The 24,162-nt window shown below is 44.5% G+C and overlaps 1 protein-coding gene across 1 annotated transcript; it reads left to right on the forward strand.

The window, feature by feature from the left end:
• The first annotated feature begins 216 nt into the window (after positions 1-216).
• LOC309698356 (CMP-N-acetylneuraminate-beta-galactosamide-alpha-2,3-sialyltransferase 1-like) lies at positions 217-22,450 on the forward strand. Its single transcript, XM_082520735.1, has 8 exons — positions 217-300; positions 582-645; positions 1,024-1,292; positions 2,436-2,635; positions 8,175-8,342; positions 8,689-8,734; positions 9,180-9,299; positions 21,679-22,450. The coding sequence occupies exons 3-8, from the start codon at positions 1,041-1,043 to the stop codon at positions 21,844-21,846; spliced, it is 954 nt and encodes a 317-aa protein (XP_082376861.1). The 5' UTR covers positions 217-300; positions 582-645; positions 1,024-1,040; the 3' UTR covers positions 21,847-22,450.
• Positions 22,451-24,162: the final 1,712 nt, after the last annotated feature.

Raw genomic sequence — 24,162 nt, forward strand, 5'->3', positions numbered from 1 at the left:
CGGATAGAATATATATTTAAAGGTATTTATGTATATCTATGTGTTTGCATGTGTGTCGGTTTTGTGGGTTGTCATAATAAAATACAATTTAGTGCCACAACTTCTCTGTGTGGCAATGCACAAGTCAGACACAACCTCTATAGTTATTTGCACATAGTCAACAACCACTCCCTCCCTCCCTCCCTCCCTCCCTCTCCCACTGAGCAGTTGCTCATTACTTGATAGCTACATGGATAGCTTAATAGATATATCCTACAAGTTCTTCTTGACTCATATTCCTGGTTTTTTGATGTGTTTTTGGTAAGATGCATTACATTTACACTCTGTCTTATCTCACACTAATCTGTAGCGAACCTCTGAAGTGTGTTTGCATTTATTTAGTATGCATTTCCCAGATTTCTTTTTTTCCTATTTTTTCAAACAGTTTAGCAATTTATCTTGTTCTGCCTCAAATAGAGTGGCCTCATATTGTGTAGTCAAATTCTTCAGAAGCAAATGGGATAATTTTAATGAGTGCCATTTTGAGTTGTTTTGCTTTTTAATCATTGTGTTGTTTTTGTTGCTATGTTACTTCATTTTAGGTTAATCAGCACCAGAACCACAATGAAAGTTTAACTGAACAGGAGTTTTTCAACAGCAACAGAGGTAAGCAGAGAAAACAATGAGATAAACAGTTCATGCAAATGCAGAATCTGACCAAGATCTAGAAATATTTTGTACTGTGTTTTCCATTCTGTTGGGTGTCATACTGTTTTATTCAACTTCAAACAACAGATCTTGTTACTTACATGAACTAATAATGTGGGAGGTGATTTATGCTGGTAAATGCTATCTGTTCAAATGCCATGAATATAAGAGGACACAAACCAACTTTTTATGCTTATCCGATTTTGTGCATTCCAGTGCAATGCTCTTAATATGCTGCAAACTATAAATATTTATAAGTAAAGAGTTATTGTTTCTATTACTGTATTCTAAAGGCTTAGTCCTATTTTTCACATTCATACATGTATTTGTTCTCAGATTGGAACTCTGCCAATATGTATTTCAAATGGGGAAGATCCAGAGTTAGCATTTTCCCGCTACTGAGTATCACAGCAATTGTTTTGGTCTCCAATCTTTTATGGAGTTTTTCTGGATATACCTTCTGTCATCGCGAGCCGAGTCTTTGTGGCTGTCAGAAATGTCTAAGAGACAGTGATCCTTGGTTTAATGACATCATCAGCGAAGCTCCTGAACCCTTTCTGTCACAGAAACATATACCTTCAGAGAAAGACTTCCTCTGGTGGAAGGTAAATAATAAAAAACAACATATCAACATATCACTTTTTTGGCTTCTGTGGTGATGTTAAAGGTATTATTATTATTCAAGTATGTCATGACATTTAACAACATATTGCTGCTGTTAAATGACATGGTCTACCTCCATCCAAAAAAAAGCACAAATATTCCTCTATTGTTTAAGTAAACAAACTACACAAATTTAAAGCACCTTGTACTATCTTTTTTTTTTTTTTTAAATATACTGCACTCTTCATCCTCCTGTATTTCTACCTGAAGAATGGTAAAATCCTTATCATTTACTGGCAATGACAAGTTCTGGAAAACCTTTTTAGTTCCTTTAGTGAAAGTCGCAATATCACAATATGAAAGCGCCTCCCTACGCATAAAACTGGATTGTTGGCATTTTCTTTAAAGGGCCAGATTTACTAAATGGGGCAAAATAGCATGTGAGTGAATTCCCACTCATCAGTAAGACAATCAGTAAGGTAATTGTTTTGGTCTGCAACCTTTTATGGAGTGTTTCTGGATATAACTTCTGTCAAAAGAAATGGCTTAATATAGCAATGAGTATTTTTTTGTTTCTCTCAAGAAAGGGGTAGCGTTCAGGCCCAGGGGTTGAGGTTCTCACTAATGATAACTTAGAGCTCTGAGGTAAAACTGTGACTCTATCTGAATTGAAAGACAAAAAAATATGTTTGTGTAAGTACTGTTCATAATCTATCATTGCATAAATGTGCATAACTCATATGCTTGAATAAACTTACAGATTAATCCTGATGTTGTATCTTGCAGATCAGTCTTAAACTTTTCAGAACAATTCTAAATACCAAATGAAAGTACTGAAATAAACTTCAGGCCTAAAAAGATTTTTGCCTAAATTAGTATACATTTTTTACTCTTGAGCTTCAGTGATCTTTCACAGTTGTTGTAAATGGTGCATCATAATATTGATGCTGATATGGAAAAAGTCACAGGGGTGGGCATTTAGACAAGATCTAACTGTGAGCTTAATCAAGAGGAGTGTATGTTTGAAAGGATCTTTGCCAGACTTACTGGTGACTCATGAACTTGTAATCATTGGGAAATCCTATAGTATTTTTGTTCTGTGGGGAAGTTTGATTTTTTTTCAATAACTTTCTCCTCTTTGTCAGAACTTACAGGGGGCAAGACTTCAGAACTTGACTTTGTACAATAAAACTCTAGAGAGGCTATTTCAGACAATAACACCAATTGCAGATATTGGAGAACCTCGTCCTGATCACTGCAGGAGTTGTGCCGTGGTGGGGAATTCTGGAAATTTGAGAGGATCGCATTATGGACCTCTGATTGATTTCCATGATACCGTAATAAGGTAATAATCATTTAACACAAACACAAAATCTAATGTAAACAATGTTCTTGCAAGACGAAAAATATAATATAATATAATATAATATAATATAGTATAATATTGTAGCGGGTCAGGGCTGTTCGGGGTTCTGTTTGTACAGTTATGTTTTGTTTATGTTGCCATAGTGACAGGTGACGCCCTCTCACTGCGACGGTGTGTCCTTCGGGGGTCAGAGGGTGCCCTGTGTTGTTGTTGTTGTTGCCGCGCTGAGCAGTTAGCTAGCGGCAGTGTTCTTCTGAAAATGTGAATAAACGGCTGTGCTCCCTGGATAGCTCACGGGAAGCAAGACCAAACGATACCTCCGTCTCCTCCTTGTCTGAGCTCGCCACATTGGTGTCAGAAGTGGGATGGCTCACCCTCGCCGTAATGGAGAGAGACATTCAGAGGCTGGAGCAAGCCGTCGAGGACAACATTCCCTGCTTGGTAAACTGGCGATGGAAGAGAGAGGATGTGAGCGGCCATCTAAGTCCTCCGACGGGTTCCGATGGTGCGAGCACACCGCGGTGGCGGCCCATCGCGACAGATGCTAGTGCAATGCTTCATGGGCTACCTCTGTCGACCCACACGCCGAGCCCCCAACCGCGAGCAGTTATGCCTACCACCCCAGTTAAGGTACCGAAATACAACGGGCTAACCCCGTTAGAGCCCTACCTCTCACAAGTGCGGCTAGCCGCCAGACATAGTGGCTGGAGCGAAGAGGAGACTGCTACACACCTAGCGCTAGCATTAGAGGGAGAAGCACTGCAGATACTCCTTGACCTAGCCCCGGCAGAGCAGCATGAGCTCTGGGCCCTCACCGCGGCACTCGAGAGGCGATTCGGGCAGCGGCACTCCACTGATCAGAGCAGAGAGCAGCTAACCAACCGGAGAGAGCCTGGGCACCTTTGCAGCAGACGTGTTGCTGTATGCTCGTCGTGGCTACCCGGAGTTTCCAGCAGCGGCCCGTGAGCTTAGCCTGCATGCTTTTTTGCGAGGACTTTTCCCAGAGCGACTACGCCAACACGTCCGCCTGGCCATGCCTCAGACCCTCCGTGAGGCGCTTCGTGAGGCTGAAAGGGCCGAGCCGGTGCTCACCTCGCGACCTAACCAGCAGGCGCCCTCCCCAAACTACCCCCAAATCAGAGCCGCAGACTGCGACGGGGAGGGGGAGGTCACCGAGATGTCCCAGCTGCAACCCTCGGTGCCCCGGAGGCTTCCTCGTCGACCAACCGACCGCTGCTACCGGTGCGATGAGCCTGGCTACGTGGCGCGTGACTGCCCAGCACCAGCCCCGAAGACCGGAACTATGCAGCCTCAGGAAAACGAGGAGGGAGCGGTGTAGCGAGGGGACCACTGCTCCATCTTCCTGCCCCCCTCCAAGGACGATGCACAGTGGTGGGCCGAGTTGGGCACCTCAACGGACTCTACCTGAGCTGCTGTGTTGAGGACCAGCCATGCCAGGCCCTGGTGGACACGGGGTCTACCATTTCCCTGATACGACCTGGCGTGCTCCCTGAAACATCCGGGCCACTGGTGAAGGGTTGGTTGCCCACAGACACCCAGCTGATGACAGTGACGGGGGAGAAAACTGTTATGCGGGGGAAGAAACCGTTGCGGATCCGAGTGAAGGGTCTAGAGCTGGTGCACGACTTCTGGCTCGCCGACATTCAAGACCAGCGCATCATTGGCCTGGATTTGCTGAGCCACTGGGGGGCCTGCGTCGACACCGCAAAGCTGGCTATTACTCTTGGCGCAGAGACTTTTGCTCTCCAGCGCGGTCAAAAGCAGGGAGCGGGGACCAGACGAGACAGGCGTCTCGCAGCTGCCGCTCAGCAGATTTCGGATCCGTCTGCGCCCACACCGGCTGCCCCTCTCGAAACAGCAGGTAGCGGAAGAGAAGATCCGTGAGATGGCTGCGACTGGGGTAATCGAGCCGTCCAATAGCCCATGGGCGGCACCCGTGGTTCTGGTGGGGAAGAAGGATGGCAGCCCGAGGTTCTGCGTGGACTTTCGCCGTCTCAATGCAGTCACCAAGAAGGACTCGTACCCGCTGCCACGGATCGACGAGGCCCTAGATTACGTTACCGGCTCCAGTTGGTTCAGCTCCCTCGACCTACGCAGCGGTTACTGGCAGGTGGAGCTAGCCCCCGACGCAAGGCCTAAGACGGCATTCACCATTGGACAGGGGCTGTGGCAGTTCAGGGTCATGCCATTTGGGCTCTGCAATGCGCCAGCGACGTTTGAGAGGCTGATGGAGAGGGTGCTCGTGGATATCCCTCGTAGCCGCTGCGTTGTGTACCTGGATGACCTGTTGGTGCACGGTGGTGACTTCGACAGTGCACTGTCTCACCTGAGCGAGGTCTTGAGTGCCATCTGACGATCTGGGCTGCGGCTCAACCCCGCAAAATGCCGCCTGTTGGCGAGAGAGAACACGTTCTTGGGCCATGTGATCAGCGCTCGAGGTGTCGCCACTGACCCCGCAAAAGTGGCTGCGGTCAGGGACTGGCCGACTCCCTCGAACGTCCAAGAACTGCGGAGCTTCCTGGGCCTAGCCTCCTACTACCGTCGGTTCATCAAAGGGTTCGCGACAATGGCCAACCCCCTCCACCGCCTGACTGACAAGGGACAGCTGTTTGGCTGGGGGGATGCCTGTGCTGCGGCTTTTGCACAGCTGAAGGAGGCCCTCACCAGAGCCCCAGTCCTGGCCTACCCCGACGCCCAGCAACCTTTCATTGTGGACACTGATGCTAGCAATGCAGGGGTCGGGGGTCCTTTCCCAGCAGGACGAGGCTGGAGAACGGGTGGTGGCGTACTTCAGTCGGGCCTTGGGGCGAGCCGAGAGGAACTACTGCGTGACCCGGCGGGAGCTGCTGGCCGTAGTGCTAGCGGTGCGGCACTTCCAGCCATATCTGCATGGCTGCCGGTTCCTCCTGCGCACTGACCATGCATCTCTGACTTGGCTCCTGAATTTCAAACACCCAGAACGGCAGGTGGCCCGCTGGCTGGAGTTCCTTCAGGGCTATGACTTCGAGATCCAGCATCGGCCAGGTCGACAGCATGGCAAAGCTGATGCCCTCTCCAGACGGCCCTGCGTAGCCGTCGAGTGCCGCTACTGCCTGCGACAGGAAGAGCGGGCCCAGGAGGTGCTGGGGGTGGCTACTGCTCAGGCCACAGCCGGATGAGGGGGGTGGCTCCCATTGACAACGCAGCAGCTGAAGCGGGAGCAGGAGGCCGACGCGACGTTGGTTCAGGTGGGGGCCTGGCTGGAGGCGGCGCAACGCCCCGCCTGGACGGGGGTGTCGGGACCGGAGCCCGAGGTGAAAGCCTACTACTCTCAGCACAACAATCTGGAGACCCACGACGGCCTCCTGTACCGGAGATGGCGGGCCCCCGGTCAGGGCAGAGATCTCCTGCAGCTGTTGGTGCCTTGGTCGCTGCGGTCACAGGTGCTTGAGCTGGTCCACGGCTCGGTGGGGGCAGGACACTATGGGAACGCCAAAACTGTCCGCCGCCTCAGGGGACGGTTCTACTGGCCTGGCTGTCGACGGGATGTGGAACTTCATGTGCACTGCTGTGACACCTGCACGGCACAGAAGGGCCCAACTCAACGCTCCACTGCCCCCCTTCAGCAGTACCTGGTGGGGGCCTGTTACGAGTTCAAACATTGGGGATGGAGACAAGAGAAAAAACCACAATAACAACACTGGTCCGGCCGGGTTAAGTCAAACGATGATTTTAATAGTCACACACGTGGGAGATGGACACTGTATGCAGACAGCCTCAGATCTCAAAATGGTGGAGCATTAATCAAACTCTTATAGCCTCTGGTGCCCCCACCTTATCATAAAAGCCTAAACATTCACATGCTTTTCTCTCACACGGCGCCTAGGTTATGACCTTGGCTCCCTGTTTATCTGCTCCTGCTGAGATGGGGCAGAAAACTCCAGCATGCTCTGTTCTCTTCTAATCAGACAAATAAGGCGATGACTTTCTGCAAACAGTATTTCTTATAACATCATAAAACAATATCATTCATCCACAATAAATCAGCAGTCTAATGTAATGCAAATCAGTTTAACTAATGCAATAGTTATCCGCTTCTTCTAATTCAGGAGAATACTGCAAACTAAAACTACATAATAATTCACAATCTTTAATTAGGGGTATAACATGGCATAAAATAATATTATAATTTAACAGGCCCCAATGGAAAGAGTGGGAGTGGACGTCCTAGGGCCTTTCCCCGTCACAGAGTCAGGGAACCGGTATGTGTTGGTGGCTATGGACTATTTCACGAAGTGGCCAGAGGCCTACGCGGTGCCGGACCAGAGCGCAACGACGACGGCCGAGAAGCTGGTGGAGGAGATGTTCACCCGTTTTGGGGTCCCGGCTGAGCTCCACAGTGACCAGGGGCATAACTTTGAATCGAAGGTCTTCGGGGAGATCTGCCGGCGACTGGGGGTGGAGAAAACGAGAACCACACCGCTCCACCCACAAAGCGATGGCTTGGTTGAGCGCTTCAACCGCACACTGGCCACCCAGCTCGCCATTCTCACCAGCCGCCACCAGCGAGATTGGGACCGACATCTGCCCCTGGTCCTTTGGTCGTATCGGACTGCGGTGCAGGAGTCCAGCTAGTGTACACCTGCCGCTCTGATATTTGGACGGGAGCTCCGGACGCCTGTGGATCTGGTGTTCGGGTCCCCCCCCGAGCCGGAGATTGATGGTGGGCCAGAGATGGACTACTACAGGAGGCTCAGGGAGCGGCTGCAGGTGGTTCATGACTACACCCGCCAGGCCTAGGCCAGCGCCGGAGTACGACAGAAAAGAGCCTACGACACCAAGTGCCGAGGGGGGGTTTCATGCCTGGCGACAAGGTTTGGGTGTACTGCCCAGTTCGCAAGAGAGGAGTGTCCCCCAAACTCTGCAGTCACTGGCAAGGGCCGGCAGAGGTTGTGGAGCGGCTAACAGACGTGGTGTACCGTATCCGCATGCCGGGCCCGGGGCGCATGGTGGTGTTGCACCGGGACAGGCTCTCACCGTACCGACCGCTCACTCCAGCAGGAGATGATGGTGGCACCGCATGGCCAAAAGAAGGCACCTGGACATTTGCAGGACTTTGTGTGGGGTGATGGGGTCGTCGGGGACGACTGACCCCTTAGGTGGGGGCTATGTAGCGGGTCAGGGCTGTTCGGGGTTCTGTTTGTACAGTTATGTTTTGTTTATGTTGCCATAGTGACAGGTGACGCCCTCTCGCTGCGACGGTGTGTCCTTCGGGGGTCAGAGGGCGCCCTGTGTTGTTGTTGTTGTTGCCGCGCTGAGCAGTTAGCTAGCGGCAGTGTTCTTCTGAAAATGTGAATAAACGGCTGTGCTCCCTGGCTAGCTCACGGGAAGCAAGACCAAACGATACCTCCGTCTCCTCCTTGTCTGAGCTCGCCACAATATAATATAAGTCTATGTATATTCATGTATCTAAAATGCAAAAATGTGTGCTAAATATGTATCCTTCTGTATTATTTAGAATCAATCGGGGGCGTACCAAAGGCTATGAAACAGATGTTGGAACCAAAACAACTCATCATGTCATGTATCCAGAGAGTTCTACTAGACTGGACAATACCACTCATCTCTTGTTTTTTCCTTTCAAAACACATGACTTTTTGTGGCTCATGAAGGACTTAAATCGAGGGTAGGCTAAAAGGGCTACTGTCTTAAAACCTATGTTGCCAGAAATTGTATTGCAACTGTTTTGCTCTGAATATCAGATTTTAACTGGTTTGCAACATAGTTTTAGCTAATTGTACGGAAAAATGCAGTATAGTTTTTTTTTGTTTTGTTGTTAGAACAACCAAATTAAACAAAACAGTTTTTGAGACAACCCATCAGAGGTCAGCCTTTCTTTTTTTAAACAGCAAAAAGTGCATAAAGTTATATGAATTGTTATATGAACAACTTAATCTTTTGTTGTGATGTGCTAGTCTTAGGTAATTATTAGCATTTATTTATGTAATCAGTTCATTTCATCTTTTTAACAGGGAAAATGGTGCTCCAAACTTAAAGAAGATAGCTAACAAAGATTTGGTGAGTATTTTAGGTTTACATGAACAAAACTGGCATATAAGCTACCATTAATTCAGGCAGGAAACAAAGTCAGCTGATTTTACACACTGAACTGGATAATCTCATATACAGTAGGTTTTACTATTAACCTGATTTAGCATATCCAGTATTGCTACAGATGTGCAAGCCATTTCACAAGTCACCTGCACCTCAGCTTTTTCTTTGTTGCAGTATTTACTGTTTACTCTGCTCTGTATTAGGTATTGTTATGGTTTTCCCAATCTCTCATACTTGGCATTTATGTGCCTGGAAGGTCATGCAGGTCAATAGTCAAAGCCATACCACCAAAAACAAATACTGGCTTCTTTTAGCTACAGTCGTGCTAATGTAAAGTATTTTGTGAATTCATTGCAGAAAGTAATAGTTCATAAAACTCAGATTTAAGGCTATGTCTGATTCATAATAGATCTGGATCCTCCATCCGGCTTTCATGAAATATGTTCATCAAGTATGGCTGGGAAAGAAGGGTGCTTATCCATCCACTGGCTTTCTTGCTGTGGTTCTCAGCCTAGTGATGTGTGATGAGGTATGTTCACTTTAAACAATTTGTACATTATGCATCTGACTGACAGTGGTGGTAGTTAAACACTGAGAAACACTGATTTACCAGCAAAGTTGAGAAAAGTCTGCCTTAGATGACTACATGACTAAAACAGAAATCTATGGTTATTTCAAGAAGAGTCAAGAAGAGTGGACATCTGATGGTTGACACATTTACCTGCAAACCAAAGGCAGCAACTACTCTAGCTAAAGACACATGGGTTGTGTTTAAAGGTGGTACCATGAAGGATATCAAGTGTTAAAAGTATTGCCAAATCGAACATGTAGAGCCTACCCGCTTGTGTCAACAGAACAGCTGAAAGTAGTTTTACATAACTCTTGGATAGCAATGTGTAAAAATGCCATACCTGATGTAAGAGCCAATTAAAGGTTAATTTTATTAGTACTGGTAAAATGATTAGAGGAGAAATATACATGTTTGATGTTAAGAATATAATTTCTAGTTAAGGCTTTCACAATAAAACAGGAAACATGAATCACAACTCAGAGACACGGACTCAACACAGAGAGACAGAAAATGACACATGGAACTGAACTATACATGAAGCCACAATTCCTAAAACATGGATAACAGAAACATGAAACTGTAATAATAATAATCACAACCACAACAAGAGAACAAGAAAACAATCCATGATGCAAAATTAAACCAAAACATAATAAACTCAAAATACCGGGTCCAACGGACCCAAAACCGTGACAGATACAGTCAATGTGGAGTTTTTGGCATGTTATGAAGCTGGTTTACACTATGTCTATTAAAAATTCTAAGCAGAAGACAAATAGTGCATGCAACTTGAGCCAATAAACCCCTGCAACTTATAAGATGGCAGATGAAAGAGAGGTGGGAAGAACATGTAAGTTAACAGAGAAGGCTTTGGAAGAAAAATTACAAAGATGTATTGCTTTAAGAAGACGAACATTAGGAACAATCACAGGCAAAATAAAGGAGATAAAGATAATGATGAGTGATGCTCAGAACCTTCAAAATTTGAAAGAAAGGGTGGAAAGTAACTTTGCATAGGCTCTGAATGAGTTTCAAAGTCACAATAACCAGGTTATGAGCCTTTTGTCTGAAGAAGAAAAAATATTTGACCAGGACAATTGGTTTGAGCCCAAAATGGCATCAATAAGAGAGTTTATGAAAACAACAAAGAAATGGATAGCAGAGGATCATAAGCATATGATTCCAAATGAAGCTGAGCAGCAGGAGCACGTTACAGTTGGCTTGGAGGAAGCTGTTAACCCAGATGACAGCGCATCACAGGTTGGAGCTAGAAAGGATGCAGTTCATAGCTCGCGTGGGTCTCAAGTCAGCCAAGCATCTACAACATCTAGAGTTTCCTCCACTCGTGCTAAACAGGAGGCAGAACACGCAGCCTTGCTGGAAAGAGCCGCAGCATTGAAGAAAAAGCAAGAACCTGAGTTAGAGTTGGCCAGGATTAGGCAACATCTTGAGTTTGAAACAGCAAGAGTCAAAGCGGAAAAAGAAGAGTTAGAGTTGGAGACTGCATTAGCAGAAAGTCAAGCAAAATTAAAGGTGCTCAAAGAATGTGAAAGATCTGAAGATGGTCTGAGCAGTTATGTGTCAATACAAAGATCCCAAGGTCGAGGAGTTAAAAAGGAAAGAGTTGGCATAATGCTCCCACAACAAGATGATGTGAGTAGTCACGCTAATTCACAAGTGCAAAACTCACAGGTACCACATCCAGTCTCCACTCATGGGCTTAATGGTCACGTTAACAGAAGTGATGATGTATTGTCAGTCATGCAGAAACAGAATGTAATCACTGAGTTACTTGTGAAACAGCAGCAGCTGGCTCAGTTGCCATCAAAGGACATTCCTGTTTTTAAAGGTGATGCACTACAGTATAAGGCCTTCATAAGAGCCTTCGAACAAGCAGTAGAGCAAAAGACTGATAACGATCAAGATAAGCTGTATTTTTTGGAACAGTTCACTGCTGGCGAACCACAGGAGCTAATTCGCAGTTGTGTACAAAGGTTACCGTGAGGCCAGACGGTTGCTACAGAGAGTGTACGGTATACCGTACACTCTCTGATGGTGTGCAGCATTCCCACGTCTAACAGGCAAAGGAAGCTTTGGAGCACACATGTAATTTCACGCTGTTGGAAGATAAACAAATAGAGAATGGTAAATTTACATGAACCTCACTCTAAATGGGTTTATATAAATATCATATGTAATATGGCAATGACAAACCTTAGCAGACTCTGTGGGTCCAGCTTGCGCAGTGAAGCACGAGCGATTTGCTCCTGTACTGGGCATTCCATTGTCCTCCTCTACCCACGCAGTGCCTTCTTTTGCCGTCTGGCTCAGACAGGGCTTCCCAGTACCAGGGGGGCCTCTTCCGAGGAGGCATGTTGGGTTCTTCCGTCTCCTTTTCAGATTCTTCTGAGGAGGTATCAGTGGCCTGCTGGACAAATGAAACCTCTCCTCCAACAGAATCTGCTTCGTCCATTTCCTGAAGCAAGGCCCAAGGATGTTGCGCCGATAGGTTATTCCTGCATGGCAGTGATACGGAGGCCATCCTGATGTGCGTTCTCAGAAATGCGAAGAAGAAATGATTCTCCCTCCTGGTCGGTCTGCTTTTATGCACAGTACTGTGCTGTAGTCAAGCAATGCCACTCCTACACATACACAAATCTCTCCTGGTTGGGGGAGGGTGTTTTGCACAACAAAAGCAGGAGAACAATGGAGCTACTACATTTATTTCATGCATACATACATATACATGCATTTCACCCCCATGTCATACTGTGTATGGTTGTGTGTGTGTGACAAATAAAAAATTTGAATTTTTACTAACCCTGCGCAAATTTGCGTAAATTCCCTGAACCTAACACCTCCTAGTACTCTGCTGAGAGGCCTTCAGCTCCATTGTAGGGTTGTAACACAGATTTTTCTCTTACCTTGGATCTGAGCTACTCTGAGTGAACAAATGCAAATCTTCCAGGCCTCAAAGATAATGGGTGGTTTGCACAACAAAAACAGGAGGAGAATCGAGCTGATGACCTGTGAAAATTTCAGCAGGGGTGATTAACACCTCAGGACATCCACCAGAAAATAAAAAAGTCAGTAATTCTAGGAGGTCTTACCGGTAGGTTCAGGGGATTTACGCAAATTTGCGCAGGGCTAATAGATCTAGTAGTAGGGACTTGTACCAGGAAAAAAAAGAGGCTCAGTAATTCTAGTGTTAAAGGTTAATTTTATTGGTACTGGTAAAATGATTAGATGAGAAATATACATTATACGTTTGATATTAGTAATATAATTTCTAGTTAATTTCAAAAAACTGTTTTGTTAAAGGTATAGAATATAAAAGTGCGACATTCTAATGCACTTTTTAGTATTTTGGGCTTCCGGCACACTGTAATTACGTAGTTGGGGAGTCGGATAAGCTGGAAGCAACACAGTTTTTTGACCGAGTCTTGCCATGTAAATTAAAAGTTTCAATAAACATCTTTTTTGCAAGAAAAGTACCTGGACTTGCTCGCGTTTCAAATGCATGTTGCCAGACTGACTCCTAAAGGTGGTACAGAAGAGTGAAATAGAGATGGAGTGCCGCCACTACACTTGGTATTGATTCAATGCTAAATACAGGGCCAGTGTTGGAGTCAACCAGATTCAACAATTAGTTTTAACTTGGCAAGAACAGTGTAACATGATTTTTGAGCTGAATGTGTTTGTTTGCCTGAAAAACAATTTTTGTGTCAGGTTTTGTTTAAATGGGCGATCTTGTGTCCTTGGGGAAGACACTTCACCCGTTGCCTACTGGTGGGGGTCAGAGTCCACCAGTGTCCGGCAGCCTCGCCTCTGTAAGTGCGCCCCAGGGTGGCTGTAGCTACAATGTAGCTTGCCATCACCAGTGTGTGAATGTGTGCGTGAATGGGTGGATGACTGAATATGTAAAGCGCTTTGGGACCCTTAGGGACTTTAAGGGAAATTAAGTTGACATTTAAAAATCAAGGGTTACCACATTCAGAAATTTCCTTAGTTTATGTTTGATGTATATATTTTTTCAGTTCTACTAAAATATTTTATTTAAAATCTAACAGTTGGCTGAATATATTTAAATGTCTGAATATAATCTGTAGGCACTAGGTCTGCTAAAGTAACAAGTATGATGATCACTTAAACATTGAAAATTAACATTAACTCAATCTAAACATTAAAACATTATTTTCATACCAAAATATACAGGCTGTTTGGGAAGTATCACAGCCCTTCATTTGTTATTGTTCCAAACTCATTTTTCAGAATTTCACACACAATATGCACAATATAATGACAAAGTGAAAAAATTTTCTTGAAATTCTGCCAGCTCTATTAAAAAAAAAATCATTAAGTCATGATACCAGCTAAAATCTATCAGTAACTGTAAATCCTGCCACTTAGTGCAAATTAAAATCAGCTGGTTCAGTTCCAACTCGTAAACTATAAAAAAGGTGTCCCATTACCAACGTGTCACACAATCAATCAATCAATCAATCTTTATTTTTTAAAGCACTTTTCATACAAAAAATGTAGCACAAAGTGCTTTACATAGTTAAAAGCAGCCCACCCCACCCTCCAACTCACTCCCCACACTCTCATTAACATAAATGATGTGAATACACACATATCAAAGGAGCTTGCAAAGAAAAGCATCTGGACTTCTTTAAGTTACTTGAAGACGTTTCACCTCTCATCCGAGAAGCTTCTTCAGTTCTAAGGTCAAATGGTGGAGAGTCCCAAAACGTGCGGCTATCCTAAATGGGCGTTCTTAAAGTCAGCAAAGAGGCACAGAAAAGAAGACCAGACACCAGCGAGGGAGGATAAGAAGGACAGACGCAACAACATTGTCATCCCCTATGTAGCCGGTGTATCAGAAAAACTCAGGAGAGTTTTCTCCAAGCATGACATCCCAGTGTATTTCAGACCCAGCAACACGCTCAGGCAGAAACTGGTTCACCCGAAAGACAAAATGCCAAAACACAGACTTAACAATGTGGTGTATGCTGTACAGTGCAGCGAGGAATGCCCAGACCTCTACATTGGAGAGACCAAACAGCCACTTCACAAGCGCATGGCACAACACAGAAGAGCCACCTCCACAGGACAAGACTCAGCAGTCCATCTGCATCTTAAGGATAAAGGACACTCTTTCGAGGATGCCAATGTTCACATTTTGGACAGAGAGGACAGATGGTTTGAAAGAGGAGTGAAAGAAGCCATCTATGTCCACTGTGAGCGACCATCTTTGAACAGAGGTGGGGGTTTACGACACCAACTCTCTGCCATCTATAATCCAGTTTTGAGATCCCTTCCCAGACGCCTTAACGCCCACTCACATCCTGGGCCATCTGACCTCAGGAATTCGCATGATAAGGTGGGGCCAGGTTTCACAATGAACACACCCGAAACTCTGGCTGATTGGGACCCACACCCAGTTTCACACCTTGGCTCAGGTGATTAGAGGATCATCAGGGGGTCCTTTTGTCCCTCTGTGGGGGGTCACTCCCACTAGGTTTATATCTGGGACTCTCCACCATTTGACCTTAGAACTGAAGAAGCTTCTCGGATGAGAGGTGAAACGTCTTCAAGTAACTTAAAGAAGTCCAGACGCTTTTCTTTGCAAGCTCCTTTGACTACGATGACCTGGATGACTGAGAACCTTCACAGACCATACACACGTATCCCCCCCCCCCCCACACACACACACACGCGCGCACACTTAAAGAGTAAAAATTGGGCAGGGTTCACATGAGCCAAGTGAGGAAACACTATAACAGGGAGCCATCTGCACCGGGACCACAGCCTCCAGGCTGGGCACACAGCAGAAGGGAGGCAAAGGAGCCCCCCAGCCAGGCTGAGAGGACCCCCAGAGACCCAGCAGCCACGGTCGATCACAGCCCCAGTGCAGAGAGCCCCCTCCGAGGAAACACTGGAGATATGCCACAATAGGCTATATACACGGTAAAATGATAAAATAAATAAGAACGGGATACAATATAAATATAAATAGAGTAAGAAGATTAAAAAATGGATAAGAATAAAACTAAACTGGACAAACTAAATACTAGAACACTGGAATTTTAAACATGAAACCTGAACATAGATACCTGGGACATTGCATGAAACAAATGAACAACTTGACAATGAATGAATGACAGCTTACAACATACACAAGAGGATGACTAGGGAAGAGGAAACACATGGGGACCACAGCTGGGGAAAATAAATATAATAATGACAAGACAGGAGGAAACAAAACTGAACACACTAACAAAGGATGCAACACCGTCAAAGTAAAACAGGGAACACTAAGACAGAGACTAAGAATTAATGGCTAAACACAGGCTGGGAAGAAGGAATCCACAGGGGAACGAGACAGACTGGGGAAACAAAGGGAGGAGACAAAAAGGGAAACACAGAAACTATTATGGATGATGAGACAGAGAAGGAGTGAGAGAGAGAGAAGGCGAAGGAGAGAGAGCAGCAGCATACATGAACGCACATGACAGAAAAAGGAAAACGTAACAAAACACGGGAAGAGAAACATGTAAACAGGAAGGGGAGACAAGACACATCGAAAAGACAACATGGAAACCGAAATATAACTAAACATAGCAGCAATACGAAGACTAACTCAATACTAAATAATATAAAACTAAAACATTACAACAAAAAAGAATTTGGAAAAACACCATAAACTCAAAATACTGGATCCAATGATCCAGAACCATGACAAGGGGAATATAGTCTGGTCAGATAAGACCAGAATTAAACTTTTTCGATGCTATAATACACACCATGTTTGGAGGTAAAATGTTACTGCATATCACCCAAAAACATCATATCAACTGTGAAGTTTGGATGTCGGAACATTATGGTGTGGGGTTGTCTTTTAGCATACAGCTAAATTGTGCTTAAAGTGCTTCATTGAGCGGAAATTTAAACTTAAAATATCTCAAGATATATAAAGTAAAAAGGAAGTCAAAATTAGAAGTACCTCAAATGCTTCGAACTGAACATTTCAATATCTGAACATTTTACCTTGGGCATGGACATCTAAGAGGTTCTGCCCTTGACTATCTCTAATTGGTTTAGACGACGACATTGGCGTAATGTGTGTCTGTTGTTGACCACACAGAGACTTTCAGAGTTGCAGAGAATTTTTTTTTTTTTTTTTTACTTGAACGGCTGGTCGCACCAATGCGACCTAGGATTTTCATGGCGGAACATTGGCATGTTGAATGTGCAAGCGTCGATGTGCGCTATTGGATTATTGTGGGAATTCCCAACGCCATTTCCCTTTTCTGCACATCTGTGCAGAGACACGTGCGTGACAGATAAATTGATCGAACAGCAGCAGCACGGAGTCGGTGCTGCGGTGCTTTAGTGGCACGTTTAGCTACTCTAAGCAGCGCCTTCATGATTGGTTTAGGCCATGATATATATATATGTGTGTGTGTGTGTGTGTGTGTGTGTGTGTGTGTGTGTGTGTGTGTGTGTGTGTGTGTGTGTGTGTACCACCGGCAGATAGAGGAGGTGGCTGATATCCAGAAATCCTACCAGTGGCTGGACAAAGCTGGACTGAAAGACAGCACAGAGGCACTAATCATGGCAGCACAAGAACAAGCTCTGAGCACAAGATCCATAGAGGCTGGGGTCTATCACACTAGGCAAGACCCCAGGTGCAGGCTGTGTAAAGATGCCCCAGAGACAATCCAGCACATAACAGCAGGGTGCAAGATGCTAGCAGGCAAGGCATACATGGAACGCCATAACCAAGTGGCCGGCATAGTGTACAGGAACATCTGTGCTAAGTATAAACTGGAAGTCCCGAGGTCAAAATGGGAGATGCCCCCAAGGGTGGTGGAGAATGACCGAGCTAAGATCCTGTGGGACTTCCAGATACAGACGGACAAAATGGTGGTGGCTAACCAACCGGACATAGTGGTGGTAGACAAACAGAAGAAGACGGCCGTAGTGATCGATGTAGCGGTTCCGAATGACAGCAATATCAGGAAGAAGGAACACGAGAAGCTGGAGAAATACCAAGGGCTCAGAGAAGAGCTCGAGAGGATGTGGAGGGTGAAGGTAACGGTGGTCCCCGTGGTAATCGGGGCACTAGGTGCGGTGACTCCCAAGCTAGGCGAGTGGCTCCAGCAGATCCCGGGAACAACATCGGAGATCTCTGTCCAGAAGAGCGCAGTCCTGGGAACAGCTAAGATACTGCGCAGGACCCTCAAGCTCCCAGGCCTCTGGTAGAGGACCCGAGCTTGAAGGATAAACCGCCCGCAGGGGCGTGCTGGGTGTTTTATATATATATATATATATATATATATATATATATATATATATATAAATAAATGTACCACTTGCCAATATGACAACAGCCCCACCAAGGCTGAAGATTTAACAAAAGTGGAAGTGCATATGAGAGAAGGATGCAACCTATAACAACAATGTTCAGTGGCTAGTGGAGCTAAGATCCCAGCAACAGAAATTGTGAAAACTGTACTGAGTGTATTAAATAGAGATGTAGTGAACAACAATACAGGCAAACTTCAAGCCAGTTGCACAAGTTTTATCAAATGTGCCATTTACCAACGAGATGCTCTGTCCCCACTGCTGTTCTGCATAAGCTCGAATCCCCTTAGCCAGTTCATTAACAAGCCTGGCTATGGAAACCAACTACAGAATAGTGCAACTGTTATTCAACAACTCAATCTGGATGACATCAAGCTGTATGTAGCCTTTGCCAAAACAAATTGTTTATTTTGATTACTGAAAAAGCGATCTCAGGTCATTATGTTCTTAAATTTTAAAAAGTATATTAATAGTGTCATGAATCGCTGTGTGGCAGGCAAGCAGGAGTGGTGGACCCAAAATGCAGAACTCAGACACGGAAGTGAAACTTAAAGCGCAGCTTTATTGCTGAGAAAAACCTCGTACAAACTAAACTCACCAAAAGAAAACCAAAAGTCAGAACAGAGGAACCAAGGACTGAAACACTGGAAAGAAACACTAAACTGGAGCAGAAGACCAAACACTAGGAACATAGAAGCAGAACACACAGCTAGTTGAGGGTACGACGCGACACTAACACAGAGAAACACAGGGCTTAAATACACAGATGGCAGTAATCAAGGGATGAGAGACAGGAGGGGAACACACCTGGGAGAAATCACAGCTGACGAGGCAGGGGAAACGTAAACTGAGCACACTCACATATGACACAGACCTTCACAATAAAACAGGAAACTCAGAAACATGGAACCAGACAAGACATTGAACTAAACAGACAGATTCACAAACAGATGGGGTGACACCATAGACAGACAGAGACACAGACTCAAAGGCAGACCAAAAATAACACAGAACTCAAAAAATAATAATCATCATCATAAGCGTTGGGTCACTGACCCAGGACCATGACAAATAGTTAAAATGTAGAGAGAAACTATTTAAAAATTATATCATTTAACCTTTAAGTGGAAAAGTTTGGAATGCACGTGTTTAACGTATGTGATGTGTATTGTTTAGACTCACTGCCTTCTTATTTACATTTTGAAGTGTCCTTTATTATATTGTTTAATTTTATAGGCATGTAATAAAGCTCGTGTGCCCCCAGCCAATCCATAAGAGTTTTAGGTAAAGGGGTGGGATTTGGCGTGGGCTGTGGGGTCTACTGTGTGTGAGAGAGGGAGGAGAGATAAGCTACTGCTATCGAGTGGACATTTGAGTCTGTAAACTAGCAACATGCTGTTACTTTCATGGTTGAAAGTACCTCATATGTGGAGCTGTTGTAACCTACCAAGAGGAGGAGGAGACAGACGTTTTACCAGTGTGATGGAAGCAAAGCTCATATGGTCTCTTCTGCTGATTTGAGTTTTGAATTTAGTGTGACTGTGGGTTTTGTGTGTCGTGGCTGAACCCTGCTGGTAGCCTTGATGCCCTTTTTTCCCATCTGTCCCTTTGAATTGTCTGAAGCTCTGAATATCGATGTTGGCATGCGCCTTTTATTTTATTGGTTGTTTATAAGTGAAGTGGCCACAGTGCACCCCAGCCATGATTTAGGCCTGCAACAAGGGTTTTATTTTTAAGAACGTCTGGGACTGAGTGTGCGTGGGCTACCCGCGCATTTGCGTACATAAGATTTTCTGGAGGAGGACAGACATTTGTTTAGAACACTTAAAGATGTCGAAGAAGCAAGCTCCTTTAAGCAATTACTTTGGTGTTCCTCCACTTCCAAAGAAATGTCAGAAGGAGTCTGAACCCGCAAAAGAAGCGCGTATTCTCGGAAAAGTGGTTGCAGGAGGTGAGCTGGCTTCAAACAAATGATGAACGCACAGAGAAGTGGTGCAGAATATGCCGTGAAAATCCCACTCTAGCAAACAAAAACAGTGCTTTTTATATGTACGCAAGCGCGCGTTGCAACTTCTTATCTGGTGCACGTCTTTTATTTTGACAGCGCATGCGCACCTGCGGACCACTTATGTGCGCCCCTGATCATAGTGAATGAAATGTAGTGAACACCACTTTATCAGTTCTACATATTAATTTACCACTAAACTCAAATGTTTTTACTTTATTTCGTTTTTTTCTTTCTACTGGGAATCACTCACTAAAGTGAAGTGCATTTCAATTGATATGCTTGTCTCGTTGCTTGTTGATTTATATTTTGGGTTATAAGCATGAACAAGACAATATCAAAAGCAAATTACACCTTTGAGACCCAGGCCCCACTCACAGCTACATGAGACAGGTGTTACATGTATGCCAGGAGTGACATCAATTCTCTTGGATGTACAACAATGACATTGGAATGTCATTCAGACGGAAGAACTGTTGTCAGATGGTAATAAAGAGAAAGAAACTACTCAGAACCAAGGGAATTGCACTACCAGAACATTGTAGACACTGAGGATAGCCACAAGTACCAGGGACTTCAACAGGCAAATAGGAACCATGAAGAGGCCACTGGAAAAGCTGCAACTCAGCCACCTGAGACATTGTCCTAAGAAGGGAAGGTGACCAAGGTCTATTGAGTGTCACAACCACTGACTAGGATGAAACAAAAGATCCATGAGTACATCGGCAAGATGGACACAACATGTTGGACCTTGAGAAGATCTGGTGGGTGAAGGCAACACAACAAAGTGGGCAAGTGGCCTCAGTGTCATGAACTCGCTGTGTGCAGGCAGGAATAGGACCCAAAAGCAGACTCCCAGAAGCAGGAAGTGAACTCAAAAAACACGGATTTATTGCTGGAAAAAGGAAAAATTGTACAGAACTAAACTGGGGAATTCTAATAATCATTCACACAGGGAAACACAGGGAGAGTCACAAAGCTATGAGGACACGGAACTGAGGGAGATGCGGACATAAATACACAGACGGATCATGAGGGAAGTGAAAACACATGTAAAGCACAGCTGACATGAATAACCATAAAGAGACAGGGGAAGAGCAAACACAAAATAACGCACACTGACGGGAGACTATCAAAGTATGGAGGAGAGGCAACCGAGAGGGAGCGAGGGAGAGAGAGAACAAAAATGATGGACTAGGGAAATATGAAGGAATAAAACACATGGAGGGGAAACAAGACACAAGGCTCACATTGTATAAACACAGACATTCAGGTGAGACAGAGGACAAAGACACAAGGGGAGATCTAATAAACCATACTGAACAGAATAAGCTAGGAACCATAGAATACAAGTGAACTCAAAAATAATACAGAATGACCAAAAATGCACAACGCCCCCCCCCCACCAAAAAAAAAGAAAAAAAAGAAAACAAAAGCCTGGGTCAAAAGGACCCAGAAACATGACACTTAGGGGATCCCAGGACTGACAAGCAATTATCAATGATTATCAGTTATGTTCCAGTCTGGAATCTGGCTGTACCACTCAAGGACATTTACAGAGTGGTCAAGAAGTCACTTTTTTGTTATCTTGGTTGCATGCTTAGGGTTGTTGTACTGTTAGAAGAACCTTCACTCCAGTGAGTGCTCTCATTAACGCTAAAACTGTCAGTGAAGATACTACCCATCCCTATTCATTTTGCAGAATCCCTGTCATAACAGCATTTATGCATAAAGTGCTCTATGGGCTGATTTTCATTAACTCCTCAGTCAGCTTTGTGGTATAACTTAAACAAGCTACTAAGAGACAGATTCTTCATGTCCTCAATAGGACATGGAGATAATGATGTCTTTTAAGAATGCTATTAGTTAATATATATAAAAGAATGAATGAATAAACAAATAAATAGAATGCTCCTAGTGGAAACAATACATTAAATCTTTACTTCAATTTTTTTTCCCCAGGTCACTATCTTTGGGTTTGGAGCAGACAGCGGGGGAAGCTGGAGCCATTACTTTGAAATCTTCAAAAACAAAAAATTTAAAACAGGAGCACATCCAGGAGAAGAAGAATATAAAATGATAGAGAAATTACACAAAAAGAAGACAATTGTTTTTTTTAAAGGATGGTAATTTCTTTTTCATGTTTTCATTTCTGTCTTTATCAGTTGCAAATCACCTAACCATAGACCTGTGTTATAAAAATGAATAAGTGATGGTAATTGCCCCCCCCTTCAAAATAAATACCACTATATACTAACTTTATCTATATCTGACTTTATCACTAGTAATCTTATATACATTTTGCCTCCAAAATAATAGAAAATACAATGCAAAATTCAAAGTGCAGTCATAATCCCCTGTAACTTGTTCATGAAAAAAAAAAAAAGAAAAGTATAGCTGTTTGTTGCTAAAGGGTTATTGAATACATTTGATAGTCATACTGGATAAAACTGGAAAAAACTCTGAGTGGAGTTTTTTTTCCTCCTCCTCTTACCTCATGTAGTGTATTTTCGTTGTTTTTTCCTATCAGCCTACCTTTCTGACATGTCTCCCCAATGTGATGGTCAGAAGGTTCCTTTGTAAGTGCGCATGCACCATTAGCGTGCTGCCTGCTGTAACCCTAATTTCCCTCGGGATTAATAAAGTATTCTGATTCTGATTCTGATTCTGATACCTTTCAAGTATACCTTTCAAGACAAGTCATACCTTTCCATAATAAAGATTGAACAAGTCTTTAAATAAACAGATGTGCCTGAGAGCAGTGTGTTTGATTTGTGTTCTTTTTGGGAATGCCAATTTTCCGTCGATCCATTCTCGCTTATCCTCATCAGGGTTGTGGGAGAGTTGGAGGTGGCCCGAGTTGGAGGAAAGACTCGAGCAGTGGATCATTGAGCAAAGAACGAGTGGCAGAAGCGTTTCGACGGTCACCATTCGACTAAAAGCAGTAACGCTAGCAGAAGAAATGAAAATTTAACATTTCCAAGGAGGTCCGTCTTGGTGCTTTCGTTTCATGAAACGGTGCCATTTTTCCATCCGGACCAGGACTCCTACTGCAGCAAACACATCGCCGACAAACACATCCAGCCCAGCCACATCACTAACATGGACGAGGTGCCGCTCACTTTCGACATCCCGGTGAGTCACACTGTGGAGAAGAAGGGGACCAGCACGGTAACGGATTGGCCAGATGCTGGGAGATGTGTAAAAATAACTCAATTGTTTGGTGGTGGCTATTGCGGAGCTTCCACAGATTCAGTAACATTAGCAAGTAGTGGAGGCCAGCAGATGCAACACGCTGGCAGGTGGATGATGGAAAGGCAGGAGGAGCAGAGACCCGAGGCGGTGAACTGAACTTCAGGTAAGAAGTTATGACCTGCAGTCTATCTGGGTCAGATATAAACCAAGTTTAGGTGGAGTTTACTTTTTACAGTCAGTTACAAGAACTTTGTTTAGGGCCTTAAGCTCTGTATACATTCCCACCCCCTGACTTACCCATGATTACGGGGTTGAACTGGGTTTTCCTGTCATGTACCCTTTTTGTGGGCGTCGGGCTGCAAGGAAAGCCTCTGCCAGAGAGGCTGCCAGAGATGGCACAACGGTGGGGTTGTGCTCTTTCACCCAGGTCCTAAGGTCCGGGCTAAGAACCCTGAGAAACTGCTACATCACTATAACATCTCCTATTTGGTCCTTTGTCTTCTCCTTTGGAAGCATCCACTTTTCATACAGGTCTTGAAGGCGCGATCGTAGCTCTTTTGGGTCCTTCACCGTCATGTCGCGGAATCTCATTCGGTAAGCCTCAGCACTTTCAAGAACAGCTGTTTTTACTTTATCATGTCTGTCTCTTCAGTGTCCATAGCAACATATGCAGCACGTGCTTTACCACTGAGAAGTGGAGCTAGATGAAGTGCCCATTCTTCTTGTGGCCACTGACATCCTGTTGCAATCAACTGCATCAAGTTTCGTTCAAGTGTCCTTTATTTTCTGGCGTCGCCTTTCAACAATTGTCTCGCAAAACATAAGACCTGACAGTCAAAATCTCACCTGCTTTATACAGAATTCCATTCACATCTAAATCTCATTAACCTTTACCACTGAGACAACAGGGTAGACTAAATGACACAGTCTAAACAAGGAAACCGGAATAAAATCATTCTTCCACTTAAACTCATTCACTCAACTAAACGGTTTGTGAAGTCAATCTCTTCACAAAATCTGACTCTGGAGGTTATATTAACAATTTTACACAATTTTACACAAAAAAACAGCCCTTCATTTGGTTACAACTAATTGTGGGGATATGATGTCACTAATTGATCAGTGACATCGATCGGCCCACGATCCATTTTTAATTGGCCCGCAAGTAATTTTATAAGTAGAATAGAATATGGCCCGCACTTCAACTTTTGCTTGAGTGTATTGCACTTCTTAGTTTTAACACCAGGGGGA

Source organism: Aulonocara stuartgranti (assembly GCF_965226115.1).
Source record: "Aulonocara stuartgranti genome assembly, chromosome: 22".
Taxonomy (NCBI): domain Eukaryota; kingdom Metazoa; phylum Chordata; class Actinopteri; order Cichliformes; family Cichlidae; genus Aulonocara; species Aulonocara stuartgranti.

Coding starts and splice junctions, on each gene's coding strand:
- LOC309698356 (XM_082520735.1), top strand. CDS start 1,041: ATGTATTTCAAATGGGGAAGATCCAGAGTTAGCATTTTCCCGCTACTG. Junction 1,293..2,435: donor AAGACTTCCTCTGGTGGAAG/GTAAATAATAAA, acceptor CCTCTTTGTCAG/AACTTACAGGGGGCAAGACT. Junction 9,300..21,678: donor GCCTAGTGATGTGTGATGAG/GTATGTTCACTT, acceptor TTTTTTCCCCAG/GTCACTATCTTTGGGTTTGG.